This window comes from Mauremys mutica, chromosome 6, assembly GCF_020497125.1.
Source record: "Mauremys mutica isolate MM-2020 ecotype Southern chromosome 6, ASM2049712v1, whole genome shotgun sequence".
Taxonomy (NCBI): domain Eukaryota; kingdom Metazoa; phylum Chordata; order Testudines; family Geoemydidae; genus Mauremys; species Mauremys mutica.
Genome location: NC_059077.1, coordinates 49,287,796 through 49,310,180, shown reverse-complemented (window position 1 = coordinate 49,310,180; position 22,385 = coordinate 49,287,796). Strand labels below are relative to the sequence as shown.

The 22,385-nt window shown below is 39.4% G+C and overlaps 1 protein-coding gene across 11 annotated transcripts in view; it reads right to left on the bottom strand.

Annotated features, from left to right (window-relative positions):
* The window catches only part of ATG10 (autophagy related 10), a 159,679-nt gene that overhangs the window by 31,303 nt on the left and 105,991 nt on the right, over positions 1 to 22,385 (bottom strand). For all 11 annotated transcript variants that reach the window (XM_045021163.1, XM_045021161.1, XM_045021162.1 and 8 more), the window contains 2 exons: positions 20,109 to 20,235; positions 9,965 to 10,062 (listed from right to left, as the gene is read on the bottom strand). In XM_045021163.1, the coding sequence (XP_044877098.1) occupies positions 9,965 to 10,062; positions 20,109 to 20,235 (225 nt within the window). The remainder of the gene's footprint in view (positions 1 to 9,964; positions 10,063 to 20,108; positions 20,236 to 22,385) is intronic.

Below are 22,385 nucleotides of genomic sequence, written 5' to 3'. Positions count from 1 at the left end.
ACAAGATCAAAATTTCTTAGTTCCATGTAAACAAAATTACAAGGCTCCCAGAGCTCCAGTGGACTTTCTCAGAAGAGATTAGTAAAGAAAATCTATTGATTTAGATGAAAGGGAGAATAAATTTTGGGTAAAACCAGGCATGGGAGAGAGAATTAATTACTAGGGCATTATGTAAGCTTAAAGATCTGTAACTTACAGGACAGGGCTCCTAATTCATCCACTTTTGTTGTTAATAATGAAATACAGTATGTGAAATCAATTAAATAAATAAAAGCAAGTTTATTGTTACAGAAGATAAAGGGTAGAATTTTTTGAGAACTGTATTAATATTTCAGATAAGTTAATCACCATTCCAACAGAGTATCTGAGTTGATGAAGCATGAACTATGTGGAGGAGAAACAGCAGGGACACTATCAGTCCTAGTTCTATTAGCATTAGCATCTATGCCTTGTACTTTTATTTTAAGGGTTATACTAGGTGGATCTTTAAGCTAAAGTTGGAGCGTAGCAGAGGTCTTTTACTAGAACATCACATGGAGAACAATGATTTCCCATATTTAAAAATTTATTATAGAGTTTGAAAAATGGTGAACCACACACTACAGGGGAAATAAATTTTGAAGGAAAGTGTTTCTTCAGAGATCACTATTCATAAGCTAGACCACTGAGTTTATCTTTTCTGCATGGCTTTGAAAGAGGGGCCCAGGAAAAAGCAGCTTTGTGAGACCGGCAGAATAAAGGGGGAAAAATACAATTGTAGGACATCTTTCAGTCTTAAGGATCTCAAAGTGTTTAAAAAACTTCTGGAAGGGAAACATTGATGGAAGAAGATCTAAACTAAGAGCAGAAGAGCCACCCTGGAGTTACGTGGATTAGCTTTGCTCTGTTTTGGCAAACTATTGTAATGACTGTGGACACCACAATGCCCTGAATGTCAGCATTGTGGTGACAGCAGCTGGTGCACCAAATTAGATTCTGGGATGCTGAGGAAAAGGCCACAATCAGGGGAATTTGTCATATACTTACATGTTCTTTTGTTACTTGTTCTGTTGGTGGGAAGGAGCGCCTAGCACGATGCTGTTTTAGTGTAACAGGAGAGGTGTCTGAACAGCTTTTTTAATAATAAAAAAATCAATAAATTTCACAATCCCCCACTACCTTCATATTCATGAGTCAGTTCTAAGATTTTTAGACAATTTCTTCAGAACCTTCAAATCATCAAGTGTTTGTTCCAGTTTTATAGGGCAGTTTTTCAACTGTTGAGTCTCCTTCTGCAACAAGACAAACTGATTTCTATCCTTGGATATTTGATTTTACATTCCATCATCACTAAACATTGATTAAGCCTTAATGCATAAACTCTCTTGTGCTTATGACTTTGTGTTTCTCAAGGGAAGGTCAGGGTTTATTACAATGTCATACTCTTAAAACAAAAAACACTTGGTTACTGGTGACACACTTGCTACTGATTGCTATCAGCATGCTTCTTCATCAGAATTTTTTTCTTGTTTGTTTTAAAATGGGGGTGGGTAGGATTTTAAACAAGACCTTCACATGGCAAACAAAATCAGCAATATTGTCCCTTCAACAAAAAATATATTTCTAGAGTTTGGAAAATTTATTTCCAGTTTTAATGAATAAGCAATTTCTAAATATTTCTGTATCATCTGAATGATGTCCAGAGGCCTATGTGAAATTAATGGGTGATCTTAATCCAATTCCTAATGAATAACTGTTTACGTCACAAAATCCATTACCAAGTGATACTCTCTGTAAGAGAGGTCAATCAATGAATAGACACACGGAGTCCGAACTACTCTGTTGTCCCTAGATGTGGTCCTTCCAGAGTAAGTTCGAGGCATGTTGCCAGGACTGGATGAAAAAACTTGCCCTGTTGATGCCCATCTCTTATCCATTCCGTGTGAAGAGGACTTCAATCCCGAAGGCTGTCATTTTGACCCCTCTTCATGAGTGCTAAATTCACTTATAGTTTGAAAAAAAATTAAATAAAAAGGGGACATAGATAGTTTGGGACATCTTCATTCAAGTTGCTTTGTTTTTAATATGACATTACTTGAATAAAGCCCCTTTTGTTTTAAAGTTCAAATGGCTGAGTTATTAATTGAAAATTAGCTACTGGGCATATGCAGTAAACCTTTCAAAACACTTTTTATTGTATGCAACTTTATTTAATTTATAGGGGAAGGTGAACCAGGTACTTTTCAGTTCATGAAATTTCAGGTTAATGCGTCACCATTGCCAGACCAGTTTTTTATTGGGTATCTAAATTTAGGCAGCTAAAGCTTGAAGCCACGTGTTCTTAGCACCTCTCAAAATCAGACCACTTTAGGCACTCAGGTTTGAAATTTTGTCCGTAAGTCTTTAGGAGTTTTATGTCCACTAATAATTTTAAGTTAAGATTGCAAAAGAACTCTGAAGTGAAAGTATAAGCATATCAAGAAACAATACAGGTAAACAAAAGCACAAGCAATCTCAACTACGGAAATTAACAATAAAGGAGAGGTGGATACTCTAATACCCTCGCAGTTCAAATAAGTGTATAATTTACAGTGCATTAAAATAACATTAATTCTGCCCCACATTCTCACCCTTCTATCAACATATGGGCTGAAACCTATCTCAGCCTCTAAAGGAAAGTTAAACTCATTCTGTAGTGAGGACCAAATTGCATTTTAGTTAGAAGTCTGTGGGTCTGGTTGTAAATTTGACTACATATTACTTGTTTTGGTTCAAGGCAACTGCACGTGTATTTCCCCTCAGTGGTTCTGCAACGTCATCATTTCTCAGGCTTTCAAGCTTCCCCGCCATTGCTTTTCTTGTGTGGAGGCCCGCCTTTTATTTCTTTCAGACTCGGGGTATTTCCAGGCCACAAAATGCCCTGTTTTTACTATGTTATTTCTGGAGCAGACAGGCTGTTGAAGTACACCGGCTTGCTTTTTCTCCAGAAACTTAACAGTGTGAATGCCCACAGTAATAGATACCACACATCTTTCTTTCTGCAAGCCAACTTTATTTTTAAAGTAAAAAGCATTACAGAGAAGATATAGTAAAAACAATAAAAGAATCTACATGCCTGCTATAAGCTTACCAGAGATCACCCCAACACTCACATGGGCTCTGGCAGGAGAGTTCTTTAACACTTCACACCAGGTGTTTCTTTCTGGGTTTTAAGTTTTATCACCGCTTTCAGCTCAGAACAAGCATGCAGTTTTATGGAGCCTCAGTAAGCTCAATTTTTCCAGTCCTTCTCTAAGGATTGGGGTTCTTCGTGGACCAGAGGTCTTGTTCACTTGCTCGATTAGGAAGAAGCCATGAGCCCGTTTAAAACTAGGCTATTAATTTTTTTAAAATTATTGGTTCCTGGATAATTTAGTTTGAACTAGTAAATGCAAACTTTACTAATGGGTACCTTTAAAAGGGCTAATAACTGGAGGAATTATAGTAGCATCCCCCTCCTCTTAGAGGAGTTGCATACTATTCCACAATAACACATGCACAACTGCAATTTTAATACAATAAACCCCAATGGTATTAGCCTAATTCAATAAAGTTTAATTTCATTCAATAAAGTTTATTTTAATTCCATAAAGTTTTGAGTACAGCAGGACATTATCACTTTGTTACACTATGCTCAATCCACAGCAGATCTGCTAATGGCAGGTTGTTTCCACAAAGATAAAGGGTAGCATCTGGCCTTTATATAAGTAAACTTTTAGATATTATTGATTATTAGGTGACTGTTTGCTGCACTATGCATCATTCAGTGGTTAAGAGATTCACCCTATGACCACTGAGATTTCTGCCTTTTATTTCAATTCCTTCTCCATCCAGCTTTCTCTGTATCTGTCCCTTTTATATGTCTTTGTTTCTCCGCCTCTCCCTCCTCTGAATTTCCCTCCAGGCAGCAACTCCCAGCTTCCCATGCAATAGTGTTCTCTGAGCTGTCTCCAATTTTTCAGTCTCTTTCTGGTAATGTTGTACTTAGAATTTAATGCAATATTCCAGGTGAGGTCACATCAGAGCCACACGAGGAGGAAGTGTTACCTCTGTACTGTCTGACATGATGTCTCTGTTAGGGTTGTCAATCGCAAAAACAACAAGGAGTCCTTGTGGCACCTTTTAGAGACTAACAAATTTATTTAGGCAGAAGCTTTCGTGGGCTAGAACCCACTTCATCAGATGTATGGAGTGGAAAATACAGTAGGCAGGTATAAATACATGAAAGTATGGGAGTTGCGGCAACCACAAATATTTAAATAAATGGTATTCTAATATTGTTTAACAGTGTGATTAAAACTGTGATTAATTACAATTATTATTTTTAATCTCATGATAAATTGGGATTAATTTTCTTAATCATTTGACAGGCCTTGTTTCTGTGTATCTACCCAAAACTGCACTGGCTTTTTTTATTGAATATTGCAATGTCAAATGAGTGTCTTTTGCAGCCATCTATCACCGTTATGGTCTTTTTCTTTATCTCTGTTTTTTAAGCTTCTCCCTCCATTGAAAATGTTTTTCAGGTTATTTTCCCCCAGTTGTATTAGCTTGCATTTTTTCAGGTTGAGTCTCATATTGTTACCTTCTGCTAATATTTCAAATCTTTCCAGGACCCTTTGTATTATTTCTCTGTCCTTGCTATATTTACAACTCCTCCCAAATTAGCATATACATCAATGTCACAGACATACTGTTTATTCTCTTCCACTTTATCAATAAAGATATTAAATAAAACTGATTTAGTATTAATCCCAATGGTACCTCTCAAACTGGGAATATAACTAACGGATTTAACAATTCATTTTAAAAAACAATAATGCTAGAAAGGAACAAAATGTAGGACAAAGGAATATTCCTCTGTGATGGAATGAAAATCTGAAGATTTGGGATTCCAAAGGATGATGCTGTAACATTGTCACGGATGGTTACACATCAGAAAGCAGGTCTGGGAGTCTGTTCTGGTTTAAACTCAGATAGAAAATTCAGTTGAGATAGAGCTGAGGAAAGCTTTGTTTGCTTACAGCTCAAGATAAGTTACAATGGAATTATGTTTGGAGACTCTGAGCTTCAAGGAAGGAATGGATTTCTAGAATCCACTAATCCTAATAAAGATGAGAAGGGACTATTTCCTGAAATATAAGAACTGGAGGGAAATACCGCTATAAGATACCTGTGAAAACACTCAACAAATTAACACTAAACTTTTTAGGACGTAATCATGTGACGTCTGCACCTCCATTACTGACTTTAACAGAAGCCAAAATTAGATTTGGCAACAATTTTGAAAAAGCATCAGTAATCCATAAATACTACTTAATTTTCTTGTCATTGCCACATTAAGTCACTTCCAATTCACACAGATCTTACCAGGTGCGCTAAATTGATGTCATTATGAGCCATCAGGAAATACCCACAGAGACCTGTAGCAACATTTAGAAGTTTCGTTAAACAGCTGTGTGTTTGTATAATTGATTTGTATTATTTAAAACGGGAGCAGTTAAAGCAACTTATCTGATGATGTAGAAAAGGGATGACTGAAAATTCCAGGGAGATTCAGTACGGAAGAAAGCCAATCATTGGAACTTCAGCTGGCAGATTTAAAGATTATTACGAGAGGAAGTGCAATTAAATCATCACAGTTTATCAACTATCTTTATAAACCACTATGCAACTTATCAAGCTAATTTATTTATGAGAAATTAACTAGTTGATTTCTGCCTATTGCAATAAAAAAACAGGCTAGTCAATAAAAATATTTCAAGATAATTCCTCAGCAAGTGAACATGACTTCCCATAATAAATCTAAAGTAACTGAAATTAGTTTAAAGGTTACCTTAACCATATGCTCCAACATCCTAGTAATTACAGCTATGCTTTTACAGACCTGATTCATATCTCAGATGCTGGTTTCAGATACATGCCTGCATTTAATCACACAGCTTGTAAATCACTGACATTGCAACACATATGTGCAAAGTATAGCAGCAAGATTTTGTAAGACTCCTAGAATACAAGCCCCCAGTATGTTAAAATGGAGTTAAATCTTAAATGTGTAAAACAAATGAAGCTTGATATGACTTTCTACTACTAGTAGTATACCAACTACTGAATCCAAATATCAAAATTAGCTCTAGTTTGAATTCAAATGGCACTGTGAACCAGATGTGATTTGCTCAAATTTTGTTCATGTTGGAATGGTGAATGGTTTGTAGAATTTTTTCTGATTTATCTGAATACTATGAACTTTCTCTGATTGCTGTTCATGGCATACTGAGAGTTTTGAGTTTGATTTGGTGAGACAGCAAGTGACATCCACCAAGTGACCTGTGTCCCTAACTAGTTAAATCTATCTCATGTGACCAAGTGCGTCAGCCCATATAAGCAGACAGGAGACAGAGAAGGGTGCATGTCAGTTCAACTCTCAGATCTAGAAAAGACTTTCTTGTAGTCCTAGCTCCTGTTTTGGTGTGAGACTGGCAGGCAATTGCTTAGTATGTTTATCATCTTCTGTAATTCCTTTGTGAATAGTCTTATTTGTATGGTAGTTTTTTATATTTGGTCTGGCATTCCTATCTCCCAGTTTTACAAGGGGAAATGTGTTTGTTACACCAGTGGTAGCTGGCACTAAAAATATGTGATAGTGTTGGCAACACCACTAACTGCACTGGTTCCTTCCCTCCCACGTGACTCTCCACTGCCTTGTTATTGTTTTTCAACCAGACCAAAGGAGGTTGGATCACCTATTAATGAGCCCTCAACACTCAGCTTCTCTCTGGATTAATCTAAAATTAACACCACCGCACATAGAAATCTGCTCTTCTTGTAGGCTCTCACTCATAGCCATACACAGAAAGGAGGGACTCAGCAGGATCAGTACCCCATTTCACAACCAGGGTGCAACTGGAGACTTTGGATCAAGTTCATTACTGCTGTGAAGTGGCGCAACCATGCTGAATTCAATGGAATTCCAGTCTTAAACCAGTGACAAACAGCCTTAGGGAGAACATATTGCACAGAAAATTAATGAAAGTATAAAACTATTAAAATATATATCCAAAATAATTAGTGGTCTTATTGGTGGGGCTTAGCCCCTAATTGCCAGCAATCCTTGTATCACACTGATGTCTGAATTCCCTTGAGCCATCACCCTGAGGCCCATAGTCTGTATTATTCCTGAAAAGAGGGTTAAACTCATTCTGCAATTTCCCCATTTCATAGGAAATCACCGTAGTATTATATTCAATTAATATCTTGCTACTATAACTGTCTCTGTTTTGCAAAATGGTTTCCCCTGATATTTAAGTTCACTTTGGACATTGGACTAAAATGTAGTCTATTATTCCTGGAAAGGTGCCACAAAGACATTAGCTTCAGTGCAAAGCATATTTTACCAGCCAAAAAGCTTGTTACCACAAGCTTGTGTGTATCTGTGTGTTTCATGCACACCATTTGGTGTTATGTATCTCAGGGCAGTTTTATTTCATTGCTCCTTTACAGGTAAACATCAGCTTTGCTTTTGGCTTCCATTACTCTAATTTTACACAGTACACACATATTTTGTCACTGAAACTTCCTTTATTCTCAGAAACATCTGTATTACGATTTACTCTTCCTATATAGCCGTAGGTGTGGCATACACTGTTCTTTTCACAAAAGAGTCTGATTGTGGCTTTAAGCCACAGCCCACAGGTAGGGGAGGTATAGAGGTGCGGCAGCTAAGAAGGCACATTGCTTATGGAGTGCACACAGCAGAGGCTTCTGCTACACATTTTTACAGGTTATAGCATGCAATTGTTCTACATGCCAGGACAGCTCTGTTGGAAAGTACAGAGGGTGTAGGGCCTGTTCCATCCCTAGCCCTAAGGGGTTCCTAGCACTGTTGCTGGCATTAGAGTCTCAGGTCCTTGTGCACTGGGAATGCAAGGACTGAGGGTGATCCTAACTCTGTCAAATAAGCGTAAAGGAAGGCTAATTGCATTGTTCTTGCCCAATGTAGAACTAGTCACTATCCAGCTTTAAATGAAGAAAATTTACAATTTGAACCGTGATATCCACTGGAGAACACCAGTTTATCAGCTACCAGATTTTATTAAACTCTGATTTGCTCATCCTTAGTCTGCAATGGACAGGTCACACTAAGTAATGCATTGACTACAGGTATTTATTAACAACAGTTGTATTCTGCAAACTCACAGGCAAGACCTAGAAGTGCACAACAAACAGCATACATACAATCTCAGTTGGGGTCTCCAAGCACTGCTGTGATACGAAGAATGAGAATAGTTTGGGATTGTGCAAACATGAACGCAGCTCAAATTCCCATGACTGTGCATCTTTTATGAATGTGCTTCATTATTGTTTGTTACTTGTATTATGATAGCATCTAGAGGCCCCAGCTGAGATCAGGGCTTCACTGAGCTAGGCACTGTACAAACACAGAATAAGAGAGAGTTCTTGCCCTGAAGAGTTTACACTTTAAATAGACAAGGCAGACAAAAGGCTGGGGTGGAGGTGGGGATGAGGTAGCAAGTAGTATTATCTTAATTCTGCAGTGGGGAACTGAGACATGGAGATTCTACAATAATACAGACACTAAATAACATGTCCAAGGTTATATAGGAGGCCTGTGGCAAAGCCAGAAACTGAACCCAGATCTCCTGAGTCCTGCTTAGAGCCTTACCACAAGGCCCATCCTTGTCATGCACAATCTAGACCAGAGGTGGGCAAACTACGGCCCGCTGGCCACATCCGGCCCACGGGACCCTCCTGCCAGGCCCCTGAGCTCCTGGCCTGGGAGGCTAGCCCCCGGGCCCCTCCCCCATTGTTCCCTCTTCCCCGCAGCCTCAGCTCACTGTACCGCCGGCGCAATGCTCTGGGTGACAGGGCTGTGAGCTTCTGGGGCAATGCAGCTGCAGAGCCCGGCCTGACTTGGTGCTCTGTGCTGCGCGGTGGCGTGGCTGGCTCCAGCCAGGTGGCGCGGATGTAGCGCCGCCAGCCACCAGTGTTCCAGGCAGAGCAGTAAGGGGGCAGGGGAGTTCGGGGTGGTGGTCATGGGGTGGGGATGTGAATAGGGGTCGGGGTGGTCAGATGGCAGGGAACAGGGGTTGAATGGAGGCAGGAGTCCCAGGGGGGCAGTCAGGAAGGAGGGGGGGTTGGATGGGGGGTCAGGGGATAGGGAGAAGGGGTGGTTGGAGGGGGCAGGGGTACCAGGGGGGCAGTCAGGAATGAGAGGAGGGGTTGGATGGGGCAGCAGGAGGCAGTCAGGGGCGGGGGTTCTGGGGGCGGTCAGGGGACAGGGAGCGGGGGTGGTGTGTGTGTATGGGGCTAGGATCCCGGGGGGGGGGCATCAGGGGGCAAGAAGTGGGTGGGGGGGTAGGGCCGGGCCACGCCTGGCTGTTTGGGGAGGCACAGCCTGTCCTAACCGCCCTCCATACAATTTCCGAAACCCAATGTGGCCTTGAGTCCAAAAAGTTTGCCCGCCCCTGATCCAGACCGTTTTCTAGAGGGCAATTATTGGAATCTTGAGAAAAGCCCATAACTGTATTGGAACACTAATACTAATTCTAGTGACTTTTATTGCCATTTAAAATATACGTGGTTTAATCACCTTTAGCAGAGGATAGTAAAACAAGTTACAAGTACAGTATTGAGCTACTGTTTCTTTTAAAACACTGACTTCATTAAGTACTGACTTTTAAACACATTAGTCAGCAATAACAGATTATTTGACTAACAAACTAACTTTGTCATTCAATTTTACAAATTATTCGTTTATTTTAAATTGAAAGTTACACTTTAGTCTTCTTGATAACATAATTAGTAACCACCCCATGAATCACTGCACAATACACACAAAGCCTCTTCTATTTTAATCGGCGAATCTAATGCTATCTACTCTCTTGGTAAATGAATTCCATACTGTAAAAGAATAGTAGCATCTAACCTGTTGTGTAATGGTGTCCCAGGGCCCCTCCAGTAGACGAGCCCGGTAGCATTCATGAACGCCTTCCCAAATTTCATCCAGAGTTAAAGGTCTTCCATCTGTAAAAAGACACATACAATACTCTCACAGTGATCTTGCATTAAATATATCGAATGCTTCATATAAATCTGAAAAATACTGATTATCTGAAAATCAAAACAGACATGACAACAGCAAAAACATAACTGGTCAAATTCTGTGCCAGTAATTCCCAAGCAGCACAGCTCAAACCCTGATCTGTATGTGCACTTAAAACTATACCTTAAACTATCTGCTGCTCAGTTTCCCTACATGTAAAATGGAGAGAATAATTTAGCTAACACACTATAAGAGAGCTGTGAGACTAAATTATGTTTTGTAAAGATGAGCTCCTTGGACAAATGATACATAAGTGCAAAATATTTTTATTATCAAATATTTCACAAATACAAATCATGAATGAGAAACAAAATTCTATAAACAAAAGGTAAATACTTTTTCGTGTTCTACAGACTTTTTTCCCCCAACTGTATACATGCAGTATTTACTGTTATGTCCTGGATATTACCTGTGGCATTAAAATAGAATTATGATACAAGATTAGTGTCAACCACTTTGAAAATAAGCATGTCAATTTTGTATCAATATTTGTTTTTGACAAATAGCAATAGAATATTTTGATCTATTTCCAATAAGTAGCTTCATCTTGGCATTTATCGGGTGTCAGAAGGCCATTATCCTGTGATAAATAGTGCTAATCCATTGACATTTTCGTGTCTGTAAAATGAACAAGATTTATTCATCCAATTAACATTTGAATGTCATGTTTAGATACAAGAAAAAAACCAACTACCTACAGTCTCTCTTTTATCTTATTTTCTGCATACATTTAGAAAACAGCACTAAATTCTACTCTGACATAAGCATCATACTCCAGTAGCATCAAAACATGTGGCAAATTAAGCATTCGAGGAGCTAACAATATCCAGTAACTATATTTTGCCATCCTCAAGAACATGTGGCTTGTCAGACCAACATGCCCTCTGTGTTGTGATGACAGATCATTAGACTACAGTGGGGTAGGTCAACAGTTGACATTAAAGAGAAGTTTGTTAATTTATGCTTCTTAAATTTGTTCTAATTTTGGAAGGATTAATGTATGCTCTTAAATCGCATCCTCTATGCAGCTATTACAGGCTCCATGGCAACTTATTTTCCACATCTTTCAGCCAAATTGAAGGTACAAATGCAAAATCTAGGATATACTAGTTTTGTGATACTCTAGTGTAGGACTTTAATGCACATCTAGGGTTCTATATTTTACTCCCACCCTGGTATCTGTGTATCTTCAATGTGATACTTGAGCACCTTGAGATCCCAAAATCACTGAATAGATTACTCTGATTCTAAATGGATTTACTCTGCTTTAGTATTATGGAGGTACTGGTTGAATATCCATAGTTAAGAATGAGATGAATTTTGCACTTAAAGCAAAATTTCTACCACTTTATCTATAAAAAAATGCAGCATCTCCTCCTCAAAATTACAGCACTTAATCTTTGAGTTATAGAATAAATTTTCTGAGAAATTACAAATCCATTAATTAAATTGAATTAAAATTAATTAAAAAATGTGTCCTTTAAAAAATGTAGCAGCTGATGTCAGTCATGGTTTGGCCCAAAAGATCTCAGTAATGAAAAAACAGACTCTTCAAGCTTCCCATATAATTAACTCACTGAAATCTTGTGTATAGACTACATTTGAAAAACATTTTTTAAGATTAATGGTCATACTTTGTCATTATTCTACATAACTGAAAGTTTTGCCTTCAGCAAAGACTAAAGAATAACATTCTACTTCAGATAATTCAGCCAAGAATTGTCGTCTTTCAAACGGCTGCCATCTCCTATTGCTGGGACTGAAGCCAGAGGCTGTCCTTGGGCACAGATGGCCACTTCCTCCATTTTCCTCCACTTACCGTATTCCTCTCTGCCTGCTGACAGTGCAAAGGGCCACTATCTTCCCCAGCTTGTCTGAATTACCATTGGGAACAATGGAAGGCAGTAGCTATTTTGAAAGAGGGCATCTTAACTGAGGGAAGCCTGTGGCCTCAGTGGAAGGAGGAACTTTCTGTAATGAAGAATAATGGTAAAAAATACCATTAATTCTAAATATTTGTTTTCAAAAACTAACCAAGGCACCAAGTTTATTCTGGGACAATGAACACTAAAATACTTTAATCATAAACATATATTGTTGTTTCATAGCATCACTGCCGGGCAGAGTGAAGGCTATTTGAATGCCCAAACTGTGCATTTCTGTACCTTAACATATTTTGATTTACATTTAACCTTGTCTGAATTTCCTGCATTGTTTTGTAACAATTATACCATCCCTGTAACGCATTTTACCCTAATCTACTCTTAACCTAAAGTCCATTTTAATGTAGTTCATCTGGGAATTGATAAAGATGGCATAGCTGCAGATAGCTATTGTTTTCCCTGTAAGCTCCTACCTTAATTTACCAGTCTAGGTCTGCTGAATGATAGGACATCTTCTCAATGGTGCCCTAAATCAGCCAGGTGATTCCCCTGGTTTGATCCAGCAGCCAGAAGGAACAGGTTATCAAGCATTTAATGGATATGAGGACCAGCTGTGTCGGTGGGAAGAATTAGTGCCTGAAAGGCTAGCAATCTTCTCTCACAAATATCTAGACTATGGGAGGATGCAGCATGACTGACCAGAGGATTGTTCTGGTAGCAAGTAACCTGGGAAGGAGGGAGGTGTTTGTAGTCTTATTTTTTCAGTGACGGTGGTAAGGGTGGTAAATAGCAGAAATCTACTCCCAGCAAACATTTGAGTAGAGGAGTGTTTTGTGTTGGGAAGTTCACTGGTTTGCATGCACTTGGTCAATTGTTTCAAGTTATTTTTGTTTGCTTGTTTTTGCTATACTAGCTTTACATGCCTTTTACCTAAAGCAAATGCACACAATTTTGTACAAAACACACATCTATATACTGTGGACACTCCACGTCCCCCAGGCCCTATGGCTGCCGACGTTCATACATTTACCAGCCTTTTCACACATTCCTGCAGCCCAGTTAGATCTCACACAGCCAACTGGGCAGCAGAAGTAGTCTGTAATTGTTGCTGCTAACCACAAGGGACAATGTGGCACCTTTGCCTCTTATGTCCCTACTCCCACTGCTGGATCAGAGCAGGGAAGGTGCAGCCATAAAGAGGAGGTGATGGCAGCCAGAACAGCAAACACAGGGAAGTGGAAGGGAGAGAAGGTGAAGGGCCCAGAGTTGGCCTTAGGGTCCTCCAGTGTGCACCCACTCCATCCCTGCCACTGCTGCCAAGTTTTGTGCAGCTCCATGTCCTATCCCCACCTTTGCTTTGAGCAGGGTGTGTTGACCACAAGTGGAAATATGTAGTTTATTTGTTAATTAGTTCATTAAATAATCTGCATACAATGTCATAGAGTGAAATGAAAATTTTTTCACATATCTATATTTCTCCTGTGTGTCATACAAGATTTACTGTGCCTTGACAAAACATAGGTGCCATTAAAGTAAAAAAGCCAGCACATGATATGTCATGAATTTAGAGTTTTAAAAGACTCCAAGATTTTGGTTCAGAACCTGGAGCACATGAGAGTTACTGCTAAAGAAGCACTAACCAATACATCCACAACAGTGGAGACTGAATGTGGACTCTGACACCTACCCAAAGGAAAATGGGAAAGTTGTCTTGGGAAATGTCCAACCAGGAAATGTTTGATTTTTTTTTTAGCACAGTCTAAAAGAGGAATGAGCAAAGAGGTAGGAGTTAGGAACTCCTGAATAGTACTCCTGTCACTGCCACTAACTCATGACAGTATATGGCCTTGGACAAATCAATTCACCAGACCAGGTATATGAATCTAGATAGACACAAGCAGCAGCAATCGGCATCAAACTTTTCTTAGGATGGAGGCCTTATTAATCAAAGCCTCAGATCTTCATATTTTACCTCTCTGTGAAATGGTCATAATCAAATTCCTTTGAGAAATGTTTTTCCATATTCCAAGGTGGGTTATGCACCCCGATGCTAGCAAGATTCAGGAACATCCAGAAAACAGTAAAGAGCACCCCTTCTTGGCACCGAATGTTTGGAGCCAAGACTATATAAGGGCTGTGCAGTTCCAACTGCTTCAGTTTCTTCCTTTCTACAGTTAGAAAGGTTGCTGCAGATAGAAAAATCTTGGCTCCATTCCCAGAGAGCTGTACTGGGGTTCTCCCAAGTTTCTATCATATCTTTTTTTTCCTTGTAGTTTAGTTAATTAAGGATTTTAATTTATGACACTTCTAGCTAAAGTTTTGTTTTCTTGTTTGGCTTAGTTTGACCCCATGCTTGGCACCAGGAGCATCATGGCTAAGTTGCCTCTTAAAGAACCAGAGAACAAGACCCTGTTCTCAGAACTGATGTGTGTTGTCTCAGGAAGGCTCACTACCCACCTCAGGCCCAGAGGCAGCACCAGATTGGACATTAGGATAAACTTCCTGTCAGGGTGGTTAAGCACTGGAATATATTGCCTAGGGAGGTTGTGGAATCTCCATCATTGGAGATGTCTAAGAGCAGGTTAGACAAACACCTGTCACAGGTGGTCTAGATAATACTTAGTCCTGCCTTGAGTGCTGGGGACTGGACTTGAAGACCTCTCGATGTCCCTTCCAGTTCTACAATTCTAAGCTTGCCTTATGATAGTGGCCTTACAAACCAGAAGTTCCTAAGAGAGTTAGAGTGCAATGTCCACCACATTCCTGTCATAGTTTCAGGGTAACTGCACCTGTAATCCCCCTCCATGGTCCCTTGAAGGCACCTACTTAAAGGCTTCTGGCTCCCAACTGTTCCTCTCTTGGGTGTAGACTCGCGTCTATCTCCCTCCTGACTGAGGTTTTAAGGCTGTGTAGCTCCCTGCCTTATGCTGTGATATTCTCAGCAAGCCAGGCTGCTTGAAAAGGCCAGCATATGCGCTTTGCTTTCTCTTCAAAGGCTATGAACAACATAAATGCCAGCAATTATAAGTTACCATGCAGCTCTTTATAAGTAAGCACATTTATCCTAAAGGTGAAAGCATTACCAAGAAAACGTATTAAAAACAATAAAAGAACCTACATGAATTCTAAAAACCTTATCAGAGGTCACCTTGACTCCAACCCTTGCGTTCTGGTAGGTGTCAGTCTTTCAAAACCCACAACTGGGTTCTCCTCATGGTTAGAAGTTCATAACTGCCTTAGATTCAGAACCAGAACCCAGGCTGGCCAATTCAGCCATTTCTTTATATGGCTTGGGCCTTTGATCTCCAATCCCTGGGTTCAGGTAATCAACAGACAAAAACCCTCTCCTCAGGACATAGCTTCGGAAGGCTCGATTTTTGCCTAACCAGAGGTGAGGAATTTGCATTAACCTCTCCCTGGTGTTCCCCAGGAAATCCAATTCATACTTATTGTCCAAAATGTCCTTTCTTGTCTGGCACATTTTCAATATAGTCCTTTGAACTACCACGCCTCACATCACATCTTCCACCTGGAGAGATTACCTAAAGTCCCAGCCCACAATAATACATAATCTATTAATTTAACTTAAACTTAATTCAATAAGGTCTCCCAAGAATGTGACAGGACATAGCCATATCTGTCACAACCCCACCAATTCTCCTTTTTCACCGCTAACCAGCATCTGTGACTCCTCCTCTGCCTGTGAGGAGGAAGAGGTGGTGGGTGACTTGCATCATTCTTTTCCTAAAGATCAGGAGTGATAACCATGTCCACATGCTACATCCGCATAACCACAAGATTATGAACAGCTTCAGGAGCTGTTGGAATGTATGGAAGATTCCTTGGAGCCAGAGACCATTACAGTCCATAAAAATACATCACCTCTTTTGGCATCTTGAAGACTAAAGGAAAAGGAAAGTTACTCTTTTGATTAATGCAGGGTTACTAGACCCAGCCCAGGACTTCTGGTTCATGTCAGCATCGAAGAAGGCTGACTGCTTACACCAGCTGTCTGAATGAAATCTTATAGGCTACATCAAATACTTCAACCAGGATTCCTGTATTTCTTCAGCTATCCTATTCTTGGATCTTTGGTAGTCTCAGCAGCTAGGGAGAAGATGAAGAACTTCCATTGGAAAAAGGCAATGAAGAAGGTGGCATGTGGGGGAAGGAAAGTATATTTCTCTGGGACTCCAGGGATGTCTCCTGCTACCAAGCTGTAATGGTTCTATACCAGTTTCATCTTTGGGAACGGACGCTTTCACTGCTGGACCTTTTGCCTGAGGAGCAGCAGGAGTCAGTGAAGGACTGTTTCAGAGGAACATGTGATGCCTAAGAACTTTCTCTTTGTGCTCTACAATGCTTCTAACATATCTGTTAGAATAAGGGCATCAGGCATCACGTTTAGTCATTATTCACAGACCAAGTCTTTGCCCTCACTAAGGCATAGAGGTCTTTCCTGTACATTGACCCTCAAAGTCTACAAAAAGTTTAGATATCTTCCCTAAATATTTTCATTCTATGCAAATTCAAGTCCTTCTGACATGTAGGGTAATGTAGTTTAACTTTCCCTGGATAAGGAGGAGATTTCAGGAAGAATTCCAGATAATGATCAGTTTCAGGTAGGTATAAAGTTTGGATGAGGATAAAGAACAACTTTGACCCTGTGGAATACATTGAAGGGAGAATCAGCCATTAATGTCTCAGCTCATTCGCTCTTCTTGTACATGAGAATTAAAGCCGGACAAAGATGTTGCAACCAACCATGAGGCTCTCAAAGCTACCATCCAAGAACAGCTGAGGATCTTAGTGGAAAAGTACCAGAAACAATTTCTTGGGGAGCCTTTTTTTTCCTTAAGGTGCAGCCAGAGACTGACTGAGTAACTCCATTCAAGATGGAATCTTATACAATAGGAGAAATGAAGGATGTCATTATTCTAGAACAGTTTTTTTAAAATAGTGTGCCTGGGAGGGTGCAGACTTGGGTGTGCTGGCACCAGTCATTTTTATAACAGACAATGTAAGGAAGTGCTCATGAATATTGTAAAATATACAAAGCTATGTAGTCTGGTTGAACAGAGGAATTATTATTTCCTAGGCTGGCCTACAGGTCTAATGGCCGCGTAACACATTGCAGTGCAGAATCTGAGTTTGGGATTCCAGTTTAGCCCTTTCCTGTGGGAGCATGATGATCAAAGTCCCTAGAAGGGTTACAGCTTACATTTATCTCTTGCAACCCACTCTAATGTAAAGGGAGATACAGACAGGCTTCAATGGAAACCATGCACAGCCCACCTACTCCAGAGAATCCTAGCAATGCAGGATATTTGGGATGTAATATACCAAAAAGGGGAGAAATGAAGGATCCCAGGGAACCCCAGAGGAGACAAGATAATTTTCTAACAATGATTCTAACACAAGCGAAGTTCCAAAATAGTTCAAACACCAAGATTTTAGGTTTGTAAGACCAATTTTACATTTACATTTTTGTTAAAAGTTAAAAATTAAATTAAAAAAGAGTGAACTGGCCTAATAACACGATCCTGTTTCCAGATTTAGGGTCCTGGCCCTGGGCCTGGAGAACTTTGGACCACATAGGGGAGAGAGAGTCAGAAAGAATCTATATGCAATAATAACAATTTACAGAGTTGCCAAATTTCATATGTTGTAAGCAGATAAATAATGAATTCACAGAATATCAGGGTTGGAAAGGACCTCAGGAGGTCATCTAGTCCAACCGCCTGCCCAAAGCAGGACTAATCCCCAGACAGATTTTTGCCCCAGATCCCTAAATGGCCCCCTCAAGGATTGAACTCACAACCCTGGGTTTAGCAAGCCAATGCTCAAACCGCTGAGCTGATGTAGGGCTGAGTGTGGGGTGTTCTCCCATCCACTCAGCAAACGGAAGAGCTGAACAGTAGTGGCTCTCAGAAGAAAAAGGGGCAAGAGGTTATCAAGGGAAGAATAGTAGCATCATAATGAAAAGGCAAAAGTGGGGACCAGGCAAGGCAAAGGAAAAGCTTGCTCAGATGTCTGTCATAAATAATGATCTGTATAGTCTGAAAAACGTCATATGGGGGGTTTTGGATAGCACCAGGCAGTAAGTAGATAATCTGTATCAAAGGAAGGATTTCCAATATCTAAAAAACTATGCTATACAGAATGAAAATAAGAGATTTAGTACTAATAGAATATTCTTCTGGGAAAAAAAGAGTTGGATGCCAGTATTTGTATCCTCCTCTCTTCAAGCCAGATACCAAAAGAAAAATGTTAATAAGGATATAAAGAGACTCCAGATAACTCCAGAAATTCTCAAAAAACCCATAATTTTCGACTGTGAAAGATTCCCAAGAAGTGTGTTAAAAACATAATTATACTTGAAGGAACAATTACAGTTCTGTACTGCAAGGGGAGCTATTGGCACATAATACTAAGATTGTGCATTAGCTCATCCACCAGCTTCTGTAATATCCACTTCCAGCTATAAGGAGTCATGTTTCAACACCTCCGATTCCCTGATGCTGACAAGCTAAACAACTTGTTTTGTCTCTGGGAGCTCTTCTCTGGTGATTAACTGCTTATAGTGAATACTAATTATATGAAAGTACAGTACTATAGAAATACTGTTTCCTCTACCTGCAGCATCACCATTCTCTTACACAGAGAAGGTATACTGTTAATTCAACTAAAACGAAGATGACCTTTTTCAGCACCACAAATAAATTAATCAGCCTCTTAATATGGTATTTCGAGACAGCAAAAGTTACTGACTAGCAAGAGTTTCTTTATCCTTCTGCCTGCAAAACAAGTTTAATGACAGATTATTGCACATTTGTAAATGCTTGTAACAGTCCTAGGAATAAATTTGCAACATGAAGTGTATGAGAATTTGTGATCTGTTGGTGGTTACGGAGACTGAGCTGTATCCCCAATTCCCCAATTTGAACATTTACCCCAAATTATCAGTTCTTAGAAATTGCACCTCAGACTAAAATCTTTTCACCAGTGAGTCTGAGAATTTGTTTTTCAATTTTAAATCTAAAGTGCTTGTTAAAACGCTAACATTGCAAAATTAGAAGTGATTAAACAATAAGTCCATGAGTGATTAAATCTACCAAACACAGTCAAAGCAGCTTAAGCGACTTTTTAATTAAAAAGAAAAATATCACAAGCAACGTTCAGATGTCATCAAGATAAAATTAGAAGATCATTCAAAACACAAAATCTGCTCATGCTGCCATGCAGGAGACCAAGTTTAGAAATGACCTCAAGATTCCAACTCCTCAGCCCCAAGTGCATTGTCTTTTGGAAGAGGAGAGAAGCACAGTCAGTGCTGCAGTATGATCCCTCTATGCTTGTTGATAAAATAAGCATGACTAACAGTGGCTATGAAGGGAGACAGTGTGTTCCACTTTCCTGACAGGAGACAGAGTGAAATCACAGTGGCAGTAGTAACTGGGCAATGGGTGAAAAGATGTATAGATTAGGTAGAAAATAAATTATTTTATTGATTTCAGTCATTTTACGCAATGTTTTAAAACTGTTTCTTCCAGTGCAAACTGACTTTATGTTGGTTTTATGTTTAAAAGATTTGGTATCTTATAAAAACGGTTTAAATTAGAAAGAAAGACAGCATACAGACTGTTTTAAATGTAAATTTTGACCTAATCATTGTGGATCCAATTCAGCTCTGAAATAAGCAGGCGCAACTCAGCTGAAGTCACCGCAGTAGAGCTTACTTATTCCATGGCTGAATTTGATGCTGTAGCTTTAAGTTCTTTGTATTCATTTAAAGAAATCAAAAAAGAAAAATGGCCAGCAGGTTTCGTCAACTATGGGCATGATGCCAGGAGTCTAAAGATCAGACTTCTCCAGGCTGAGATGATATCATCTACTCCAAGGTCCTGAGACTCACAGTGTCTGGAGTATCAGAAAATTTACTAGTGAACACCCCATCTCATATATTTTATATTAAACATTATTATTATTATACTGCCAGTTGACTACAAAATCTGTTTCAAAGATTCCACTTCATCCCTGCATTTTTTTCTTTTACTATGTGTTTAATGTATAACAAGTCTTACCTAAAAAGCATGCCCTAAAGTACAGCACAGGTACTTCGTAGCTGCTGGAATACAAGACATGATACTCATAACGAATCACTTCTGATGTTGCACAGATTCCAGCTACTTGAGAATCATCCAGGGCTTCCTAAAACAACAAACATTAATACAGTACTTCAGTAAATTATGGGCTTACCCGTGAGGAGAAAATAAGGGCTACCGTTATAGTAATTAATTTAATAAATATAAGGAGCAGACATGAGAGGCATTGTCTCTTACTGAACACTCATCAGTTGAGTCCTGAGGAAATAGTAAGACCAGAAAGAAAAACACGAAAGCCCCAATTCTGCAAAGATTTACCTACTTGCTTCACTTCACACACCATGAGGACTGTGTATATAGTTAAACCCATGTGTAAGTCTTTGAAGGATTGTGGCCTTAATTAATCCAGATTGCTTTTATGAGACAATCAGACAACAAAGCAACTGTGGAAAATCTTTATCACAATACTTTTAGCAATATGTTGGCTACAGCAGCTACTTCCTTAGTTACCTGTTACTATTGAAGATCATCCTAGCAACTGAAGGTGAAGTTACAATAGATCCTTAAAGAATCTGCAGGTTTAAAACAAACAAAACAAAGTATTTCTTCACACAGCGCACAGTCAACCTGTGGAACTCTTTGCCAGAGGATGTTGTGAAGGCCAAGACTATAACAGGGTTCAAAAAGAAGTAGATAAATTCATGGAGCTATTAGCCATGATGGGCAGTGATGATGTCCCTACCCTCTGTTTTTCAGAAGCTTGGAATGGGTGACAGGGGATGGATCACTTGATGATTACCTGTTCTGTTCATTCCCTCTGGAGCACCTGGCATTGGCAACTGTCGGAAGACAGGATACTCGGCTAGATGGACCTTTGGTCTGACCCAATATAGCTGTTCTTATGTTCTTACTTTCCAAAGGATAATTCATTTTTTGCAGAAAATTCTGAGTTCCATTTTTAATAAGAGCTATTTTGCAAGAGGTTGTGTTGGTTAATAACACTTCTGAAGTTGAGACAATTTTTCCCCTCCTCTTACTATATGCTGCTAAAATCAACTTCAACTATAGACTGGGTTTCACCTCTTCTGTTTGTTCATAAGCAGAAGCATTCCGATACATTCCCAGGAGCTCCCAATTACCAGCTTACGTTTTGTATCTTCTTTTACCAATGTATGAACATAATTTTCAAAAGGTGCTGAGCACCCATAGTTCTTATTGACTTTACAACCAATTGCGAATGTTTATCACTCTGAAAATAAGGCCATTACCGTTTTAACCCTATTAAATAAGCTAATTAGATATACTGGAACAAATTTTCCAAGAAAACAAAACTGAAATATCCACAAAATGCACGTGCACTTGCTGAGCCTTGAAAACCCTGAATTTGCATACACAAACCAACTGTATGCCCTAGAGGGTAGGTATACATGCACAAATATGGGCTTTGTGGGTGCACTAGTACCAACTAACTGTGAATATTTAGTTCTTTGCCCAAGCAAAATGCCAAAGACTGAAAAGGAACAATGAAGAAACAGCATTTTTTAACCCTCAAGTTGTTACAACACATAAGACAGTTAAAGCTATTTTGTATTTTTTCTTAGATCCTTAACTCACCTTAATGCTTGCTCTGCCATGAATCAATCCATGAGGGAGATGCAAGAACTGACAAACTATAAGAGTAACCATAAAGAACATACTATGACTTTTTGGAAAGCCCATGTAAATTGATTTCATCCAAATAGTATTTTAGACAATCAGGTGTTGCTGATAAACAAGTGTACAAGACTGTGACTAGAGGTCCCAGATTCTGGATAGCCACATACCAGTGTAGTTGGAAATAATAACAACACAATTTTAAACATTAAATTAAGATATTTAGAAAATCACACCAGCTGAAAGAACAAAAGAATTCTGGGAATAATGGCCAATTGCAGAAAGCTTGATCTTAGTTTACCAAAAAACAGACACCTAAAGCACTGAGCCTGGACATTAAAGGAAATCCTCTCTGTTGACCCAGCTTTTAAAATCTTAGGCAATGAGATATTAAAGACAATATGCCAGAAAGGACAACACTGATTACTGTTTTTGACTTTACCAACCAGATACAGATCTGTATGCTTTACCCAGTTCACATATAATAGACTAAGGACACAAGTTTTCCGTTCTTCTCTCATAGCAATCCCACTGATCAGATGCAGGGAGTTCAGGGTTTGAGCAACCTCTGCAGAAAAACCTTAATTTTCTGGAGATGAACTG